At 45.7% G+C, this 22,238-nt stretch overlaps 3 protein-coding genes across 3 annotated transcripts in view; 2 read left to right on the forward strand and 1 right to left on the reverse strand.

The window, feature by feature from the left end:
• Positions 1–19,120, reverse strand: part of KCNJ9 (potassium inwardly rectifying channel subfamily J member 9) — a 55,725-nt gene extending 36,605 nt beyond the window's left edge. Inside the window, exon 1 of the mRNA XM_033856553.2 lies at positions 19,000–19,120. The gene's annotated coding sequence lies outside the window, so the exon portion shown is untranslated. The remainder of the gene's footprint in view (positions 1–18,999) is intronic.
• Positions 7,324–8,551, forward strand: KCNJ10 (potassium inwardly rectifying channel subfamily J member 10). The gene has a single exon (XM_033856559.2). The coding sequence runs from the start codon at positions 7,324–7,326 to the stop codon at positions 8,461–8,463; it is 1,140 nt and encodes a 379-aa protein (XP_033712450.1). The 3' UTR covers positions 8,464–8,551.
• On the forward strand, positions 18,573–21,093 carry PIGM (phosphatidylinositol glycan anchor biosynthesis class M). The gene has a single exon (XM_004314279.4). It carries the CDS (start codon positions 18,793–18,795, stop codon positions 20,062–20,064), a length of 1,272 nt encoding a protein of 423 aa, XP_004314327.1. The 5' UTR covers positions 18,573–18,792; the 3' UTR covers positions 20,065–21,093.
• Positions 21,094–22,238: the final 1,145 nt, after the last annotated feature.

Genomic DNA, 22,238 nt, shown 5'->3' on the forward strand with positions numbered 1-22,238 from the left:
AGCTAGATGTCACCTTTCCCTTTGCAAAGTCCCTCAGCACTTCATGGGTCCCTATTCCATGGCACTTATCACTTCTTGCCTGTTATGTGGTTGTCTCCCTTAATAGACTGTGAGGTCCTCAAGGCCAGAATCCACACCTAATTCACCTCCGTAATTCAAGCGTCTTGTTTAGAATCCGGCACCCTGTAAATGTTTATTGTATAAATGCATGAAAACACAACTGAGACTGCATGGATCTTCCTGTGTGGTGGGCAGCATCATTACAGATGAGGACATTTGGTTTGTTTGTGTATCTATTAGTGTCTATAATTAGTTAGTGGGGTTTCTGTGGATACAAGGAAAAAGAGAAAACATCGTAGGAAAAATCAAGAGAAGACACAAACAAGAAGGGGGAGTGAGAAGGCCCCAGAGGGAGAGAGGCCCTGGACCAGAGTGAAGTTCCATCTGTTGTACCCAGGCCAAGAGCTTCCACATATCCTTAGTCCTCCTGGAGGATGGAGTCCGTTCCCAGTGCTCTTAGATTGGCCCCTACACCTGGAGTGATTTGGGAGCCCCTTCTGCTCATTTATTCACTCATAAACTACTTCTTGAGCACCTACTCTGTGTCATACATTGTGTTAGTCGTATATCAGACTCATCAAAACGTATTATGGCTGAATCCTTATTTTAAGAAGCTTCTTTGTAGTAGAAGACACATGCTATACCAAGTAGATGTGCCGTAAGAGATATAGATGGAGATATATTTAATGCATATATTCAGAAAAGAGAGGCCTTACTTAAGGCTGTGCGGATCAGAGAAGGCTTCCTGGAAGAGGAGTCATTTGAACTGGGCTCTGAAAGATATCATGGCTATGTAGAGACAAGGAGAAAGGGAGGTCGGGAAAAGAGAAGAGCATGAACAATCACGTGAAGGCAGGAAAGCATGGGTGTATGCGACAGGGAGCAGGGGACAGTTGGTTTGTCTGAAGTTTGCCATAGGAGAGATGAGGCAGGAAATAAGGCTGGAATGAGGTGTAGAAGCAGACCATGCAACTGTGTCAGACTGAGTTTGGCTTCTCTTTGATGGCTAGTGGACACATTATCTGTCAAACCTAAACCCAAAGGTCGAAGGGATTGAGTTGGGGAAGGATTTTGGAGATAGTTACAGTATAATGACAAGTGGAGTTTGGAGGCAGAGAGGTTTGGGAGGCCGAAGGTCTCGATTTACCAAGTCACATCGTCTCTCGGAGCTTCAGTTTCTTCATTCATAAACTAAGGATTGTCATCTTAATACCTTATAGGAATTCCGTGAGAATAAAATGTGAAAGTGCTTTGTGAAGTGGATACATGTGTACTGATTTGTGATCAGAGGTGTAACTGGGGAAGAGTGATCCAGTAGTAGCGTAGGAAGGATTTGGGGAGAGAAAGAATAGAGACAGGAGATGTGTAGGAGGCTGATGATTCAGCAAAAAGGTGTGAAGGACCTAAAGTAAGACAGTGAAATGAAGGGGAAGAGACACAAGTAACCCACAGCTCGTGGCATCCAGTGAATATTGAGATGAGATGAGGAAGGAGGGGAGTTTGAGATAATCCCTAGATTTTCAAAGGATGATGGCACTGTTAACTATTTAGGAAACGAAAGAGAGGCAGGGGTAGAGAAGAAAGGGTTCATTCACACGTGGAGGTGGATGCGTTTGGGATTCGTGCCCCAAAGCTTCTTCATTCAGGTTGCTCTTGCCACAGAGAGAACAGATAAAGCTCTCTGCTCAGGGCTGCTTCCCTGCCCACCACCCCTCCCTACCCCAGCCTGACAGGTTTCAGGAGAAGGTGCACAGCTCTAACCTGCCCCCTCCACCACTGCCCCGCGGAGGGGCTGAAGCATCCTTTCTGGTCACTCAATTTGACAGAGTCTGCCCCTATGCCCACAGCTATTCCCAAGCAAGGCTTGTTTTCCTCCTTCATCTTCCAGCAAAGGGGACAGCGAACCCAGAGGGAGCTGGGACCAGTGCCTTGGGGCTTGCTCTCTCCCACCTTCAGAAAAAAGAAATCGCAAACATTTGCACATGAGCAGAGTCCGTGAGGCAGACCAAGGCTGCAGCTCTGACTCAGGCCTCTGTCTCTCTAAATCAGGCTTCCAGTCATCCCTTTACTCAGACTTTCTTAACAAACTGCACTTGGTACTGGGGAAACAGGTGACGTTCACAGTCTGTGGGCTTAAATTGAGAACTCACAGATGGCAAACAGTGGTAAACAAACCATTGCAAAGCACGACGATGTTTGAAAATAGGAATGTGTACAAACCATGCTTAGTAAACCCATGCTGGGGGCGGGGAGGTAGAGGAGATGAGCTGTTTCTTCGAGGGTCAGGGAGGCTTCCAAAGGGGCAGCTAACACTTGAGTGAGTTTTGAAAGGTAAGCTGGAGGTCATCAGGTGGGCACGGAGCGGGTCCAGTGCAAAAGCGGGTCCAAAGGTAGAAGGGATGAACAGCGAGGTGCTTTGTGGAGCTGGAGTCTACGATACGTGTGGAAGAGTGGCAAGACCAAAGCCAAGAAGGAGGCAGAGACCAAATCATGAAGGGCCTTGAGTGCCATGCTCAGAGCAGTGGGGAGCCGGGGATCAGTTTTACTCACAAGAGGAGTGTCTGTACTGCAGAGCAGTCCTGTACTCAAGAAGGGCTCTGATAAATCCATTCATTCTGGAGAACAAATGACTCAGGTAAAGAAAGCTCTAGGTCAGTCTGCAGGCAGGAAGCAGAAGGAGGGAGAGGTATTTGCTGAGGGAACCTGCTGGACATCACTGTAGGTGTGTCTGGCATTTGTTTTAGGGACTCGTTAGTTTAATTTTTAGAGGAGAAAGAAGGTGATTGTGTCTGTTTCTCTTCTGACCACTCAGAGGCTGCTTTTGTTTTCAGAATTCTTCAGCTCCTGTCCCTGGTATCTGGCTGGGACTGTTTTGGGGGAAACAGCACCCTCTAGAGGAGAGAGTTTGTGTGTTTCAGGTGGGGCAGCAACAAACCATTTCCAGAACTCGGGCCTGCTCCCTTCCCAGGGGCCCGGGGGGGTGGAGTGTGGCTGATTGTTTATCTGCTGCTGACTCTCACTACCGGGGAGAACAAAGCTGCCTGGCTCTGGGAGGTGCAGCAGATAATAGCTGGAGGAGGCAGATACAAAGGCTGGCAACAGCAGGCACACAGCTGGAGGTGGCAATCGCAACAAAGAGGTCTAGCCAGTACCAAAATCTCCAGTGCCCCGAATCTGTAGCCTTAACGCTGGGCTCTGGAAGCTCCGGGCTCTGTCTTCTCTGTCTCAGCTGTGATCCTCTATACAGGGGACCACAGAGGCACCTCCTGAAAACAAGAGACTGTGAGAATGAACCTGGGATGCACAGAAGCAGTTGCTACAATTTAAAAGTTCTGGATCAGAAGCCAGAAGACCTGGGTTCTGGTTCCAAAACTACTTGGAGCAAATCTCTCTGAACCTTAGTTTCTAATGATGCCTTTCCTACTTACCTCCTGGTGTGGGGGTCAAATTACATGTTTCATAAACTGTAAAATGATATATAATCATAGACTATTATCTTGGGAACGATAAGCAAGACTTTCCTTGGGCCCCAAGAGCTTCCATTTCCCCAGATATAGAGTCTCTCTTCGGCACAAACAAAGCTAGGGCTTTGATGTGGGATCTCTGGATGTCATGGTAGAAGGGGCGGGGTAGAGATGGGGAGGAGGCAGGCATCTTGATCCTCTATGAATGTAGTTGGAAACTTAAAAACAATCTTTAACCTTCCCACCCAAAACTTTAATCTCCTCTCTAGAATCTCTGCAACGCGCTCATCCAACCTGTCCTTGAACACCACTGGGGGAAGGGTACTCTCTACCTTTTGAGATGCTCTTTCTACATTTGTTACAATGTTCTTCATATCAGTCTGGAATCTTTTTCTCAGTGGTTTGAGCTCACTGGTCCTGGTTGTTCCCCTTGGAGCTCAAAGAACAAATCCAAACCTTTGTTCACATGGCAGCCCTTCAAACCAAATATTCTCACATAGCCTTCATATCCCTCAGATCGTCTCTCCTCCCAAGTAATGTTCCCCGTTTCCTTCAAACACGTCTCATATGATTTGGTTCTGAATCCTTTCATGTCCTGATTGCTCCTTGAGACTCAATACTGCAGATGTGGGATCAACAGAGCAAAATCAACTGAATCCTTATTTTATTCTAGATACTTTAATTCAACTAAAGCAGCTTAAGATTGCATTGCTTTTTTTGGCAACCAAAACATGTAGATAACTCACACTGGATTACTTTCTGTTAAAATGCCTAATTTCATTTTCATGGTTCTGCTTACGAGATCACATCTTTCCAACGCAGAACTTGCTCAGGTAATTTTTGGACCCAAATGTAATCAAACATTTATCCTTTTTGCTCGATTTGGCCCACTCCTCTGGCTCCTTTTGGATCCTAATTCTGCCTCAGACCTTTCATTTGCAGTCCGTCCCAGCTCTGTGTCATCTGCATAACTGATGGCCATGTGTTCCATATTTTTGAATAAAATTAGTGTTAAGACCATCGACTAGGGCAAGGCCAAAGATAATGCTCTGTGGTACATTGCTAGAAAACTGATTCCAGGCTATCATGATCCACTCACCAGTAACAGTGATTTTTTATGTTTATTTATTTATTTTTTTTGCGGTACGTGGGCCTCTCACCGTTGCGGCCTCTCCCGTTGTGGAGCACAGGCTCCGGACGCACAGGCTCAGCGGCCATGGCTCACGGGCCCAGCCGCTCCACGGAATGTGGGATCCTCCTGGACCGGGGCACGAACCCGTGTCCCCTGCATCGGCAGGCGGACTCTCAACCACTGCGCCACCAGGGAAGCCCTGATTTTTTAAGTCACCTAATTAGAGAAGCATTCTGTTCATTTTTCTCTGTCGTATCCCCAAGGACCTAACTTGAGATCTTGTCAAAATCTTGCTTAGATGCACTTTCTCTGTTGCATTTCTCTGATCTGCCAATTTAGTAACCTTGTCATAAAAGGAAATTAAGTTAGCGTGATGTGATGTTACTTGTTCTTAGTGACCCCAGACTGGGTCCTACTGATAACTACCTTTCCCCCACTCTGCCCAAGAATTCACTTTCTTAATGTTCCATTCTAGAATCTTGCCTGTGGTTGATACCTTATCTGTTTGTCTGTAGTTTGTGAAATGTACTTCATTTTTCTTTTTGAAAATTAAAATTATGCTCACTTATCCACAACTTTCCAGCACTTCCTTTGTTCTCTAGAATCTGTTTTAGATTCCCCTGTTCCTCAAAATCTCCTGTAGAGGTTTCACATCTTTTCGCGAGTTTGAGGGTCAAAGGAGAAGGCATGCTAATGTGTAAACTTTGAATGGTACATAGATGCAAGCTTTGTGGTGGTTGTTTCTTTTATTAATATTACTACTATTGAGTACTGAATGGGGCTTCACTTGGGCTCTAAATAAGAATTCTTCAAACTTCAGAATTACAAAGCCTCCCTCTTGCTTGAAAGTAGCCAAGGATATTGGGAAGTGGATGGCATCCAGTTCTGGCCAAGAAGTCTCATGTGTATGGAAGTTCCAAGTGCGTGGTGTAAAATGGGCTCCAGGTTGCCTCTGAATATTCTGGGATTCTCGTCTGTTGGTGGTTTCCAATTTAGTGTCTGCTTGGGTGGATATATGAATGGACCCAAATAATTTAGAGTTTCCCAGGGGTAAGGCCATGGGAATACAGAATAAGGGCAGGGTGAAGGAGAATGATAAAATGCAGTGGTATAGACTTTTCGGAATGGAGAACGTGATGAGCCACTCTGTGTTCTCCAAGAAGAACTAAAATTCCCCAGAGGTCACCTGCTCCTTCCCAGAAGGTCTGGCCATCAGATCCAGAGTCCAAGGGCTCAAGTGATTGCAATTCTTTCTCTGATGGAAAAGTACAAGTTATTCCTTGGGCAGGGGTGCCAGGCACTTTGTATTAAGTGAGTTGTCTCCTATTTCAGAGCCTTGTCCCACTTTCTACTATCAGAGTAAATAGCAATCCTGAATTTGAACTTGTGCAGACATAGCCACAAACTAACATACACTCCTAACTCTTCTACTTCACTCAGTCAAGACAATTTTGCCACCTACAACCTGGCATTTCTCCCAGTCCTTGGGAAAATGTTCCTGTGCTGCCAGGAGGCTTCAGTTTGATGTTTTTCCTCCACCATCGCTTGTTTATTTATTTATTTAATAAATTTATTTATTTATTTTTGGCTGCATTGGGTCTTCATTGCTGTGCACGGGCTTTCTCTAGTTGCGGAGAGCAGGGACTACTCTTCACTGTGGTGCACGGGCTTCTCATTGCAGTGGCTTCTCTTGTTGCTGAGCACGGGCTCTAGGCGCGCGGGCTTCAGTAGTTGTGGCTCGCGGGCTCCAGAGCGCAGGCTCAGTAGTTGTGGCACATGGGCTTAGTTGCTCTGCGGCACGTGGGATCTTCCCGGACCAGGGCTCGAACCCGTGTCCCCTGCATTGGCAGATTCTTAACCACTGCGCCACCAGGGAAGCCCCCACCATCACTTGTTTATTTTTGCTCAGTTCTGTCTGTGCTCTTCCCAACACCACCCCAGACCCTAACCCGGACCTAATTTCCCCAGATGATGCAAATAGATGATGACAATAATAATGATAATGACAATGATAATACTAATAGCGAAATGGGCAGGGTGCTTAGAGAACGTCTTAAGGGGCAGAAGAATGGGTAGTTTCTGCTATCTTCTGAGCCAGGCGAATATCTTTGTATCACCAGTGAGTACTGACGTGGAGGTAGGGGAGAGAATGGAGAAATTAAGGGCATGTGTGTGTTAAGGGGGACTGGCTTGGAAGGAGTTCAACAGGATAGTCTTTCTTGCTGCTGCCATTCTTGAGGGTGGGGAGGGATCCTATTTCAGAATTAGAGATCTTCACGGAACTGGTTTTGTGGTGAATGGAGACCAGTAGACCATTAGTCTCACTCCCACCTTCAAGGAACTGTGAGCTTATTACTCTTTCTTCTCTGCTTCTCCTAAGAATTACAAATGTCAGACTGTACTGCAATTGTTTGCTTACTGAACATGAATCTTTCTCACTATGCTGTGAGTTCTTGGCGAGCAAGGATGCCGTCAGATTCATCTTTGACCTTCCAGCATCTTGCACTACAGTGCCTGGCATATAGCAAGTGCTCAGTAAACATTTGCTAATAAGAGGACAAATCAGTGGCACTAAAATGAATGTTTCTTCTCCCTTCCCATTGGGTGGTGGCTGGGAGTTGCTGGATTTTTGCAATACCGCTCATTATGCTGTCTTGCTCTCTGCAGATGACGTCGGTTGCCAAGGTGTATTACAGCCAAACCACTCAGACAGAAAGCCGGCCCCTAATGGGCCCAGGGATACGACGGAGGAGAGTCCTGACAAAAGATGGCCGCAGCAATGTGAGAATGGAGCACATTGCTGACAAGCGCTTCCTCTACCTCAAGGACCTGTGGACAACCTTCATTGACATGCAGTGGCGCTACAAGCTTCTGCTTTTCTCTGCAACCTTTGCAGGCACCTGGTTCCTCTTTGGTGTGGTGTGGTATCTGGTAGCTGTAGCCCATGGGGACCTGCTGGAGCTGGGACCCCCAGCCAACCATACCCCCTGTGTGGTACAGGTGCACACGCTCACCGGGGCCTTCCTCTTCTCCCTTGAGTCCCAGACCACCATTGGCTATGGCTTCCGCTACATCAGTGAGGAGTGCCCACTGGCCATCGTGCTTCTTATTGCCCAGCTGGTGCTCACCACCATCCTGGAAATCTTCATCACGGGTACCTTCCTGGCAAAGATTGCCCGGCCCAAGAAGCGGGCGGAGACCATCCGTTTCAGCCAGCATGCGGTTGTAGCTGCACACAATGGAAAGCCCTGTCTTATGATCCGAGTCGCCAACATGCGTAAGAGCCTCCTCATTGGCTGCCAGGTGACAGGCAAGCTGCTTCAGACCCACCAGACAAAGGAGGGTGAGAACATCCGGCTCAACCAGGTCAATGTGACTTTCCAAGTGGACACGGCTTCTGACAGCCCCTTCCTCATCCTGCCCCTTACCTTCTACCACGTGGTGGATGAGACCAGTCCCTTGAAAGACCTGCCCCTCCGCAGTGGGGAGGGTGACTTCGAGCTGGTGCTGATCCTAAGTGGGACAGTGGAATCCACCAGCGCCACCTGCCAGGTGCGCACTTCCTATCTGCCGGAGGAGATCCTTTGGGGCTACGAGTTCACACCCGCCATCTCGCTGTCAGCCAGTGGCAAATACATAGCAGACTTTAGCCTTTTTGACCAAGTTGTGAAAGTAGCCTCTCCGAGTGGCCTCCGCGACACCAGTGTACGCTACAGAGACCCTGAAAAGCTCAAGTTGGAGGAGTCATTAAGGGAGCAGGATGAGAAGGAGGGCAGTGCCATTAGTGTGCGCATCAGCAATGTCTGATGGCTTGGTTCCCCACCTCCCCGTACTTCTGGTCTCTTTTCCTCTTTTGGCATCCTGGGTGAGGGATATTACCCAGGCTTACTGGACAGCCCCAGAAGCACCCTTCTCCACTCCCTCTTCTTTAACCCAGTTGGCCTGTAGTAGTCTAGGCCAACTGGACTTCCTCCCATTGTTCCCTTCACCTCACCGCACTTCCACCCCAAGATGCACACGTCCCTTAAGCCAGGATGGGGGAAGGAGAGGGAAGATTAGGCTGAAGTGGCTTAGAAGGCCTCAGCCATGCCTGGAGACTCACATTAGGAGGACCATGCAGTTGGATGGATAGGCTCCCCCCACCCCGCCACCTCTCACCACCACCACCAGAAAGTTTGGTGCTTTGAGGCTGGAGTCCCCTCCCTATCTTTCCACTTAGCAAGTTCCCTAAGGCTAGACTCTCTCTCTGATGGTCCCTTTGGGGTTTGTGCCCTCAGAAATATAGGAGTCCAGAATCATTTTATTCTGAAGTCTCTACCAAAACCTGTTGAAAGAAGCCAGGGTTTTTCATGGTGTAGTTAATTTCTGTTGGCAACTCCTGACTATAACCTGGGACCTTGGTCCCCATTGTTCTCCTCTTTCTAGTTTCTCAAGTGGACACTTTCTTAGGATACCCAGTTCCCACATAGATGCCTCTGCTCCCAGAGAACTGAAGTTGACCCGGGAGATACAAAGCACACAGGCACAGCCACCACACCTGCTCCTGACCTGAATACTGAACTCTTCATTGTGGGGCGACTAATACAGAGCTATTGTCTAAAACCTTGAACCTGGCCTCCAGGCAGCCCTGGGGGGATCTGTTTCCCTGTGTCCCATGAAAGTAATGACCTTCCCCAATATGTTCCCCTGGAAAAAGTCCAACGCCCAGGCCCCACAGAAAGGTCTGGAAATGGTGTTCCAGATTACACTGTCCCTGGCTTCTCGGATTCTTTCCTGCCCAGTCCACTCTCACCTAAACCCAACTTCGGGGGAAGGGGGAGAAAATGCAAGGGCCTTCCTCTCTTACCACTAAAACTAGCCTCACAGGGCACAGAGTCCCCAGGAAAGTTAAACCAACCAAATGGGATGAGTACATTCTCCGATTTCCAGGCTGCTGTATAGAGCTTCTGGGAATTGGCAGTGCTTTGTTAAGGTTTGGGCAGAGGCAGGACTCTGTGGCTGGCAGACACTATTCACCCTGTTACCCCTCCCAGTGCCCTTCTGAAAAGTGCCAGCTATTTTGTTAGGCAGTGCTGGGAGGGAAGGAAATTATACCTCCTGATCAAATAACCATGGTCTCCCTCAGCCATTCCTGAGACAGTATAAAATGAATATCAGTCTCATCTCTCCTCTCCTCTGCTATGAAGCCAGTTTCAGGCAAGTTAAAAGGCATACTTTACGAGATCAGACTCAGGCCACTCCTTGTTCCCTGATGGGGACTGTGGTATGGGGTCAGGAAGGGTGTATGGGCACCAGCACTTTCTCTAAAGCTCCAAATCCCAAGAGTGCTTCCTGTTCTCATTTAGGTACCAAGGGACACTCTCCCCCACCCCAAATGGTTTGGCACAGAGTCCCTGTATGAATCAAGTGGCCGTTTATTTAAGGTGGACCAGCCAGTTGTTATAAGGTACACATTTATCCAGAATGAGTACCTGCATCTGTGTGCAGAGCCTCACAGAGAAACCCACAAAATTTGGAGGCTGGACCCATGGTCACCATTTATACAACTGCACAAGATCCTCTTATATTGATCTCTCCTTGAACTCAACTAACTATATCTTGAAGATGAAGACCCTTCATTCCCTACTTACTGTAAACCCCACCATTACTACCTAGCTCTCAAGAAAACAAGAACCGGAACAACTTGAAAATCTGAGACAGAGAACAGAAGGCAAAGAGCCAGCTTCTGGGCTCTCAACTTTATTCAAATGTTAGACTCACTTGATTTCTTTCAACCTGTGCGTGTGTGTGTGTGTGTGTGTGTGTGTGTGTGTGTGTGTGTGTGTGTCTTCTTATCCATTAGCAAGTTATCCTCCATCAAGTTTCTTCTGCACAGAGCTGCTTCCCTCCTGAGGGAAACACTCTCTTCCCATTCCCCTGCTGTCTATTCCAAGCCTCCAGAATCCTCAGATTCTTGGATAACAAAATGAGAACACTTTCTGACTTAACCTTTTTGATTCTCCTGCATGATTCCACACTTTCCTTTAAATTGCACTTTAAATCATACTCTCCTCTTAATACAACCTGGCTTATTCTCCCATAAGCCCCATCAGAGAGCAATGCCCCCTCCCTCAACCCTAAGTGGTCCTTTAGACTACAGCCCCCCTCTCCTCTAAGCTGAAATCATCTTTCAGGCTATCAGGCAAGCTTTCGAAGCAGCCAGGTCTGATGAGAAATGGGATCCCTGACCACACCAACCATGGACTTGGAATTCAGGAGAGCACTGGGCACAGATCTTAAGGGAGGAGATTTCAGAGGACAGGCAACACAACTGATGGGGGAGGATACTCAGGGTATGCAGATGAGGAAGGGTGGTGCTGCGGGATCTGGTGAAATCAATGAAACCCTTGAGTGTTACTTGGGCTAGCAGGTAAGAGGTAGGTGGAGGCTCAGGGAATTAAGCTATGATATATAAATGAAAGGTTTATCTAAGAAAGAGAAACAGATAATATATATATATATATATATATATGTAGAGAGATGTATATAGATGTATATAGGACCAAATATACTGAATGTACAGAAAGAAAGTATTCAGAGAGCTTAGCATGGGGGCAGATATCTTGCTCTGGTTTGGGGGTAGGACTCCCCACATTCCCAGACTTACAGCCAGTGATCCTGGTTTCAACATGGAAGTGAGATACCTGACTAAGGCTTTCAGGTTTGATGACAGGAAAGGGAGGGGTGGAAGCTGCTCTTCAGAAATAAAGAGGCTTCCAATGAGGTTTCTGACAAACCCTGTGCTGCTGACAGGACCAGGAAGAGGGGAGATAAGAGGAACATGAGGAGGGAGACACTCCATCTGAAGAAATCTAGGAGAACCTACTACTTAGGCTATGCGCTCCCATCCCCAGCAGTGTCCTGTGACTGTAGCACTTAAAAAGAAAAATCCTGTTTCCCTCTCTTAAGGTACACTGTATTTCCCCTTCTTCCACAGGGGTGGGGCAACTGCAGCTCCAGCCCCGGGAGGTGATGGCTATTCAACTAAGAAGCTGAACACTTCAGTGTGCGGGAGGCACTCAAGGGAAGCCTCAACTCTAGAATCTAAATGCCAGGACTAAAGAGCTGTTGGGCCCAAGATACTCCCAAGGCAGAGGATCAGCTTTCTGTATGGTTGCAAGCAGCCCAAAGAGAATGCCCTCTATGCTAGAAGAGTCCCAATCCTGGCATCTGAGCATGGGGGAGGGCGTGGCGCTTTAGCTTTGTATCTCTGTATGAAAATGAGGAGTGCGGGTACCAGCTGCCCTAGGGGATGGGGAGAGGCTTCTGAAATCCCTACTCTGTGCTTCACCTCATTACCTGCCCAACCTCCTACCCCAACCTGTCAGCTAAGAAGACCATCCAGGGATTTCTCTCTGAGGCCTGAGAAGAGAAAGGAAGCCAGTTATACTATTGCTACAAGCCAGGGACACTGCCCCCTCCCAAGGCTGCTACCATGGTCCTTTACCCTTGCTAGTTAACCTAGCTTATTTGTAAAATAACACACTACCTTTGCTGTAAAGTTAGCCTGGGCTCCGGCTCAGTAATGGCCAACTCTACTGAAGCAGAAATATCTAGGGATGGTTTTTCCATTCATTGCATTAAAGACTAAACCAGGTCAAATGTACCTAGGAAAAAAGACATGTGAGTTATTTTGGTTTATTTTATTCTTGTCTGTTCAGAACAAGTTACTAAATAAAATGGCTGAATCTCTGTTCTTCACTCTAGCTTCTTTTAGAAATCAAAACTAATCCTGGGGACTTCCCTGGTAGCGCAGTGGTTGAGAATCCGCCTGCGAATGCGGGGGACACGGGTTCGATCCCTGGTCTAGGAAGATCCCACATGCCAAGGAGCAGCTAAACCCGTGCACCACAACTACTGAGCCTGCTCTCTAGAGCCCGTGACCCACAACTACTGAGCCCATGTGCCAAAACTACTGAAGCCCGCGTGCCTAGAGCCCGTGCTCCGCAACAAGAGAAGCCACCGCAATGAGAAGCCCGCGCACCGCTATGAAGAGCAGCCCCCGCTTGCCGCAACTAGAGAAGGCCCTCGCGCAGCAACGAAGATCCAACACAGCCAAAGAAAAAAAATAATAAAAAAAAAAAGTTCAAAACAAAACAAAACAAAACTAATCCTGTTACTAAGCCCTGAACTCACTGACCTACCTTTGGGAAAGGAGGGTGGAACTGAGCTGTGCTGGAAGAGCTTCTGACCACACAGCCAGGCCTTTCCCCTTTGGTGCTATCATGCATTCCCCCAACTCCCTTCTCACACCTCCCCCCATTAACTTCAGAGTCCTGTAGCAAATACCTTTTAAACTCAGTTTTTAAAGGATTACAAAAAAAGTTAAGACCTAGACATCTGAAAATTGGCTCAGGTTAATCCAGGAAAGTCAAGTTGCTTTGGAACCCAGGCACTGTCCCTTTCAGCCAGTGATCATGCACCCAACTTCCCTGCCACACTACAGTGCAGGTCGTTCCTTATATATCCTCAAGCCTCTATATGCCTATTCATTTAATCACTGGGCATTTCCTGGCCCAGTTCTCAAAGAAGTGGGTTTCTCTTCTACTCTTATCTATCAATAGCCTGAAAAAGGCCTGGCTATCAATATCCAGCCCTGAATTGAAGTAACAGACCCCTATGGTCACTGACTCTTGTTCCCCAGAAATGGAAGGACAGAGGGAGAAAATTGGGTCTCTTACCATCATCAGTAAATACTTATCTACAACATTTGGGAAACACTGTTTTTTAGGGATGAGTCATAGGACATGAGAGATATATGAGATATGTGAAATATAGAGTCCCATAACATATGAAGAAACTTGCCAACTTGTGAAGAAAATAAGATAAAATAACAAGTAGCATACATTAGGGCCAGATATGCCATTAACAACATGTTCTAAACAGTGAGATCTCTGTGGAAAACATTCCCCAGGGATAGGCACTAGGCAAGGGATGGTATCAATCTAAGAGGTCTGGTTAGAACACATTTGACACAGGATTCAAGAAAAATCAACTGAGTTCCTATTACATGAAATGTACCATTCAAGTGACAAAGAAACAGAAGACATGACACACGCCAGCAAGGTACGTACAGGTTTTTTTTGGCTTTATACCTGCTATTCCTTCTGGGGAGCTCTCTGTACTGCCTGCCAACTCCCAAGTTAACTCTCAGTATGCCCATCTTAGACCAAACCCTGTTAAAAGCTGTGATTGCATCATGTACCCCTCTTTCATTACACTTGTCACAGATGCAAGTTTATATTACTTGCGAATTTATTTGACTAATGTCTGCCTCACTCACTAGAGTTTAAGTGCCATGTAACTGTAACTGGGATTCCTGTCAGTGTTGGGTCACCAGTACAGCTGGGCACTTAGCACAGCACCTGCATGTATGATGCTCAATACATGTAGAAGGAAGAAAAGGAAGAAAACAGGGAGGGAAGGAATTTGCCTACAGTTCACACAGCTAGTATGCAGTGGAGGTGGTATATTGGTTAAATAACCGTAAAAGATTTAGACAACATATTTCATAAGGCATGACAAAATTAACTGTTTAAAAAAATAGAACAGACAATAAACACCAACGTTTTTGGGGAGAGATCATTTCCACTAGTTAAGATTTAGGAAGAGTCCAGAGAGTTCAGGTTTGAGCCTAGCATTGAGAGACAAATAGTATACAAATAAGTGATGAGAAATAGGATTCTTTGTAGGTGGGACAGCACAGGCAAAAGTACCACAGTAAGAAAGCAAAAGGCATATTTAAGAGATTAACCATCTAACCATTATATTAGACTATAATCAACAAGGACCTACTGTATAGCACAGGGAACTCTCTCAATGTTCTGTAATAACCTATATGGGACAAGAATCTGAAAAAGAATGGATCCATGTATATGTATAACTGAACTACTTTGCTGTACATCTGAAACTAACACAACATTGTAAATCAACTATACCCCAATATAAAATAAAAATTAAATTGAAAAAACCTAGAACAGAGGGCTTTCTAGGTGAACAGGTTGAAAAGGCAGGGTCATGGAGGGATTAAATGTCAGTCTAAATTATTATTTTTTTCCACAGGCTTGGGAGCTATTGAAGATGTTTGAGAAAGGAAAGCATCTAATTATAGTACTGTTTATGAATAACAATCTGGCAGTAGAACTGAGAGACATGAGACACTAAACCAGTTAAGAGACTTGCAAAACCTTAGGGGAAAGGTAATTGCCACAGATCCTAGTTGAGTACAGGTGTCAATACTGTTATCAAATTGAGTTGTTGAAGTCTGGACTAAGGTGCAGGATGCTGAGCCCAAAAAGAATTAGGGATAGATTCAAAAGAAATTACAAAGCAGGAAATATAAGCAAGATCTAGAAAAAGAAAAAAGGTGATTGAATTACAGTGCCAGCAGGAAGTAGATGGTACACTCAAAGGCCTAACTGGACAGGACTTAATGAAGGGAGTATTTACAAAGGTGTGGGCAGGGTGAATAAACCAACAAGGGCTTGTGAAGCACCCAGGGACTTGCAATGGTAGGAAGCCTTTACCGGTATTAAAGCTGAAGGGACCATCATTGAAACCTGGTGAGAGTTTCTGAAGGGAGACGGCTACAGCTTTAGCAGGAGCCTTGGCCTTAGGTAGAGGAACTCAGCCACTGCTGAAGATCTGCTAGTGCCTGCCACTGGCTTGTTCTAATGAGAAGCCAGAGGGCAAGGGAGACTGCGTGATGATGCACAGAACAGGACAGAAGAGATGGCGAATGGATCTAAAAAGGTAATGACAGCATATACGGCATAGTGACCAAGGCCAAGGTCCTGGCTAAGGATGCTAGGGATGAGGTATGCATGTGTGTGCCTTCCCTAGCCACTGGCTCTAAAAGAATGGAAACCTAGAGACAGACAGTGAAAGGGAGAATGGGGAAGGGCTGTAAGTAATAATTCAAGAGGTAATGAGCAGTTGAGCATTTGAAAAAATGCAGCCCTTTCAGGGAGAAGTGAGAAAACAGAACCCCTACACCCAATGCAAAAAGCTCAATATGGCGTCCTTAGACCCCGTGATACTTCTGTCTCGCCTAGAAATAGTAACAGTAGTTGGCACACCACATCCAGTTAATTTTACTGGACTCCCGTCCCCTCTTCAGTCCCACAAACACTATCTACATCTCATTTTGATCCAAGCTTCGTTTCTTTTGATTAGTTGCTTACTGTTTCCTTATTTGCCCAAATTTGGTGCCTCTCACCAATTTACTTAGGCTCTATAGGGACAAATTAGCTGAGGCCTTTCTGTCATACTACCTAAACCAACCCAACCAGAGGAACCCTCACTTACTTAATCCTTTGACATCTACCTCCCATATTCTCTACCTTCTGGGACTAATCCTCACTTATCTATCACTGGCAGAAGAAAAGAATAAATATATAGAATCACAGTGACAGAAAATATCAGAAAGATTCAAACAAGAGATCAATGAGAGGAGGCAGAGAGGGAAATTAGATTCATCATCAACATTTTATTTGCAGGTTAGCCACACAGAAGTTAAGAATACTCTGGGCCAGAGAGACCTGCTTTTGAGTTCCAGCTCTGCCACTAGTTGACTATGTGACTTCGGAAAATTACTTAATCTCCATAAGCCTTGATTTCATTTGTGAAGGTGGGAGTATCTACCTTACATGGTTAAGTATTTAGCACAGTGACTGACACACTGCAAATAAGTTCTCAACAAAGCTGGCTATTAGAAATCATCATCATGGACTTCCCTGGTGGCGCAGTGGTTAAGAATCCGCCTGCTAACGCAGGGGACCTGCGTTCGAGCCCTGGTCCAGGAAGATCCCACATGCCATGGAGCAACTAAGACCGTGCGCCACAACTACTGAGCCTGCGCTCTAGAGCCCGCGAGCCACAACTACTGAAGCCCTCGTGCCTAGAGCCCCTGCTCTGCAACAAGAGAAGCCACCGCAGTGAGAAGCCCGCGCACCACAATGAAGAGTAGCCCCCGCTCACCACAACTAGAGAAAGCCTGTGCGCAACAAAGACCCAACACAGCCATAAATTAAAAAATAAAATAAGTAAATTAAAAAAAAAAACTATAGCTTTCATGAATCTTTAAGATCTCACATGAATCTTTAAGATTCATGTGAGAATAGCATTTAAAAAAAGAAATCATCATCATCATTATTTGAATGATGATTTGCTGCCACTGTATATATGGCTACTGTACTGCAAAAAAAATGGTTAAAAGTAATTACCAACATAGGCATATACTTATACCAAGGTACAGATAAAGACAAAGAGATATCAGAATATGAATATGGAATGTGTGAGATTAACTTGGTTCATACAAAGGATGAATGTAAATTGTATGATGGATGAATGGAGGGTAGTCCTGGGAGCTGCATATTCAGACTGGATGGAGTCATCTACTCTAGTAGATGCTAGTTTAGAAGACGTCCCCTAGGAAGCAGGATCAATCTGTAAAATCAAGTAAGTCAGTAGTTACTGAACATGTACCATGTGCCTAAGACTGCAATAAATTATGAGTAATTTTTTAAAATTAAGGATAAGATATAACCCCTAACCTCAAAAACCCTACAATCTCATTGAAAGGGTTATGAATACAATCTAAAATAAATTATGAAATTCTGAATTGCAGACTGTAAGTTCAATAAATGCCAACAGAAGGGAAAGAGCTAATGGGTTAGAGTCCTTGGTGAGAAATTCATGGGAGTATGGTTGGAGTGGGATGGGTGAAGGGGGAAGAACTTGAAATAGATAAAGGATATTTGAAAGAGGAAAGGACTGGGAGTTGGGAGCACCCCAAAGATGCCACTCCAGAGGTATCCTGGTAAGAGGAACCTCAAAAATCAATTCAACTTGTACAGAATGTCTCCTGTGTCTGGTAATGTGTTATATACTGAGGTACAGAAGATAAGATAATCTCTGTTCTCAAAGAACTCAAAATGCCCTGACAGAAAACTAGGAAAATGAAACAAAAAAGTTATCACTGACAAATGCTATAATATAGGGATGGTCATTCCAAAAGGGAATTTTGGAGCAATGGGAGGGCAGTCAATGGACAGGACTCTATGTTTACATAGAAGGGTAGGGGCTTCTGTGTGAGTGATTTTCTAGAGCTTAGAGCCCTTCGGCCTCTGTTCGTTTACCCTCAGTTAGCGGAAAGGCATCTATATCGCAGTGCATGATGAAAAAGTGAGCTGAGAGCCAGGATATACTTTTAGGAGTTAACACTTGAGCCGAGGCCTGAAGGGTTACGTAGTGACTGCGGAGGGGAAGGTAACGTTGACAGAAAGAATAGCAAGTACAATGACACTGAGGCATGAGGGCGTGATATAGTTTAGGAACCCTACGAAGCTTCCTGTTCTCCCTTCCCATCCCTCCATCAAGGTTTGCGGGATAAAATACAGGATGCCCAGTTAAATTGAAATTTAGATAAACAACGAATAATTTCAAAATACAAGTATGTCCCAAATATCGCACACAGTCTGGGCCCCCTTCAATTCATCCTAGCTCGGCCCCCCCCCCCCCGGAGCCCACAAACCCCCCGCCCCCCCGGTATTACCCACGAGCAGGCGAGGTAAAGCATGAGAAACCATCACAGGTTTATTTTTCCTTCACTCCTATTTTTTTTTCACTCTCGGGTCACCGGCCCAGGCCTGAGGGATGAAGCTCGAAGCTCGTTCCGCTTCAGGGGTCAGTCTCCATCAACTAGAGTTGAGGCGGGGGAAGTAGAGGGTCACCCACAAGTAACGCTCGCCCGGCTCCGTAAAAATACCTCCCAGCGCCGGTCTTCCGGGCAAACTGAAGTCGCCGGACCGGAAACCCCGCCCCCGCCGGAGGTGGAGAGGACGCGAGATAGCCTGTCCAGAAGGAAGGTAATTCTCCCGCTGGGGCCACTAAGAACCCAGTGCCTTGCGTGCGACCGGAAACAGGACGGGGGCGGGCCTTCCTGCCGGAAGTTGTCGTCCCGCAGTTGTTTCGGTTGGCAGTCTAGCTGGTAGGGGTAGTGCCGGCAACCTGAAGCAAGGAACTGCATGCAGCGAGGGTTAGAATTTCCAAGGCAGTTTAGAGCTGGGGACTGAGCTGCTGTGGTGCAGTCAGATCATGAGCCCGACCACGCCCTCGGGAGAGTGGTTCCTGAACCTGTGGGTGTCCCCCGCCGGGGTATTTGGTGTGGCCTTCCTTGCCCGAGTGGCCCTGGTTTTCTATGGGCTCTTCCAGGACCGGACCCTGCTCGTGAGGTATACAGACATCGACTACCAGGTCTTCACCGACGCCGCGCGTTTCGTCACGGAAGGGCGCTCCCCTTACCTGAGGGCGACGTACCGTTACACTCCGCTGCTGGGGTGGTTCCTCACTCCCAACATCTATCTCAATGAACTCTTTGGAAAGTTTCTCTTCGTCAGCTTCGACCTCCTCACCGCCTACCTCGTATACCGGCTACTGCTTCTTAAGGGGCTGGGTCGCCGCCAGGCTTGCGGTTACTGTGTCTTTTGGCTTCTTAACCCCCTACCTATGGCGGTGTCCAGCCGAGGCAATGCGGACTCAATCGTCTCCTCCCTGGTGCTTATGACCCTGTACCTAATAGAAAAAAGGCTCGTCGCGTGTGCCGCTGTATTCTATGGTTTCGCAGTGCATTTGAAGATGTATCCGGTGACCTATATCCTTCCCATAGCACTCCACTTGCTTCCGGAACGCGACAGTGACGAAGGTCTCCGTCAATCCCGGTATTCTTCCCAGGCTCGTCTGTATGAATTCATGAAGAGGCTGTGTAATCGGGCTGTGCTGCTCTTCGTAGCCGTTGCTGGACTCACGTTTTTTGCCCTGAGCTTCGGTTTTTACTACAAATATGGTTGGGAGTTTTTGGAGCACACCTACCTTTATCACCTGACCAGGCGGGATATCCGTCACAACTTCTCTCCATACTTCTACATGCTGTATTTGACCGCAGAGAGCAAGTGGAGTTTTTTCCTGGGAATTGCTGCATTCCTGCCACAATTCATCTTGCTTTCAGCAGTGTCTTTCGCTTATTACAGAGACCTTGCCTTTTGTTGTTTTCTTCATACGTCTATTTTTGTGACCTTTAACAAAGTCTGCACCTCCCAGTACTTTCTTTGGTACCTCTGCCTCCTGCCTCTTGTGATGCCACTAGTGAGAATGCCTTGGAGAAGAGCTGTGGTTCTCCTCATGTTATGGTTCATAGGGCAGGCCTTATGGCTGGCTCCTGCTTATGTTCTTGAGTTTCAAGGAAAGAACACCTTTCTGTTTATCTGGTTAGCTGGTTTGTTCTTCCTCCTTATCAACTGTTTCATCCTCATTCAAATCATTTCCCATTACGAGGAGGAACCCCTGACAGACAGAACCAAATATGACTGATAGATGCTCCAGTTCTTCTGCAACTTCCATTCTGATTGTTCTGAATGGACCAAAGAGAGCTTTGGAAAGAATTTTTTTGAACATCCTAAGCACTCTAGTGAAACTTCGGTTTAGAGCATAAAACCCTATTCCAACAAATTTAAATGAATATTTGCCTCATAAAGGGGACTCAGTAACTGAGGTCCGCCCTTTAGGAAATCTCAGGACTCATTTATCTGGGACATGATGGGAAGTAAAGGTTACTAGTTTGAATACAGAAGAGCTGGGGCTTCCCTGGTGGCTCAGTGGTTAAGAATCCGCCTGCCAATGCAGGGGACACGGGTTCGAGCCCTGGTCCGGGAAGATCCCACATGCCGCGGAGCAACTAAGCCCGTGTGCCACAACTACTGAGCCTGCGCTCTAGAGCCCATGAACCACAACTATCGAAGCCCATGCGCCTAGAGCCTGTGCTCCACAACAAGAGGAGCCACCGCAATGAGAAGCCCGCGCACCGCAACTAGAGAAAGCCTGCGCCCAGTGAAGACCCAACGCAGCCAAAAAAAATTATTAGGCTAAATTAAAAAGCAATTAAAAAAAACAGAAGGGCTGATGAAATTATCAGATGCTAAAAGGTTTTCGTGGAAAATAGAGGAAACATAAAGTCAAAAAACATAAAATTCTAAGCCAGTATTTATACTGTGGTACTCTCTGAAGCTGTCTTATCTTTTGTACTATCTGAAGCTGTTTTATCTTTTAACTCCCACTTTTTCGTTCTGAAGCTTTCTTGATAACTGAAAACTCATAAAATGTTCCTAAAGTACAGCTTTTAGATATGAAGTGTTAAATAATGATGCTGTGCTTAGGTTGGAAAAGTTAATTCTGTATTAAAAGTGGGGGCTTAGAAGATAAAGAATCCAAAGAATTTAAATTGTAGTCATGTTTCATGTCCTTGTTTTATAACTTAGTTTTTCAGTGCTTAGTCCCAGTGGTAATAGACTGCTGTTTGGTTTTTTACAAAAAGGATTAAATTTAAATTCATCCATCTTTAAACTTTTCAACATATTTTAAAATAGCATCTTGCTTTATATGTTTGAGGTCACACACTGTAAGGACATTTTAGAACTCGCTTTTAGCCCTTTGTTTTTAATTTGCTGATTGCTAAAAAACATTTTTCACTTAGAGTTTAAGTTAATCAAATGTTATCAGTGTTGTAAAAATGATTAGTAGATTTTAGGTGGTAAAATCTTAAATAGTTAATAAGGCATTTCCCAACTTACAAATACCTTACTCGTGAAAATTCCGTGATAGGAATGGAGGCCTGCATGGGAGGCTCCTGGAAAGCATAAGAAGCATCCTAATAGCCATTAGTCTTTTAGACCAGGAAATTGAGGGAGAGATTGTGGAAATGAGGCTTTGGTGGCCAGATCCATTTACCTTTTTACTATAATATTTCTAGGAAAAAATGCTTTGTGAGTTTCAAACAAGCAAGTTAAAAAAAATTTAAAAAAAATAGCCTATCTAGGTGGAGACTCCCTAACACTCTAAAATGCATTAGCAGTGAGTGAGCTTATGATTTTGATATTAAAAGATGAGTAATTTAACAACATTGTTCTTTCACAGTTAAACAGAAAAACAAAAACCTCCAGAGAAGTAGTATATTTCATGTCAGTTCAGGCCTAAAAAGCCTCTGAGAATAAGATGTCTGTAGGCAGGTCACAATTAAGAATGCTATTACTGGCAGCACTTCTTAGATGGATACCTTTTAGGACCCACCATTGGAAAGAAGGGATGAATGGGTGGCTTTGCATGGATTGCTGTTAGGGTGAAAAGAGCAGAGACAATTAATTGTTGAGGACGGTGACCTTGCTTATAACATCGTTATTCATATCCCACATTAGGTATTATCTTAAGGGCTCTTTGTATGTGATTGTTCATTAGTGGCCTTCCAGCCAAGGCATTCTTACCGTTCTTTTCCCTTCATTCCTTTATAATGATAATTTAAAAAATTTTTTTCTGGTAGAACTAGTGGGAAAATGGAAACAGAAATAGAATTCCAACATCTCATTATAATTGTCTCTTTGGTATCCCTGACTAATTTTTTTGTTTTTTTTTTTGCAGTACGCGGGCCTCTCACTGTTGTGGCCTCTCCTGTTGTGGAGCACAGCCTCCGGACGCGCAGCCTCAGCGGCCATGGC

Source organism: Tursiops truncatus, chromosome 1 (assembly GCF_011762595.2).
Source record: "Tursiops truncatus isolate mTurTru1 chromosome 1, mTurTru1.mat.Y, whole genome shotgun sequence".
NCBI classification, from domain to species: Eukaryota; Metazoa; Chordata; class Mammalia; order Artiodactyla; family Delphinidae; genus Tursiops; species Tursiops truncatus.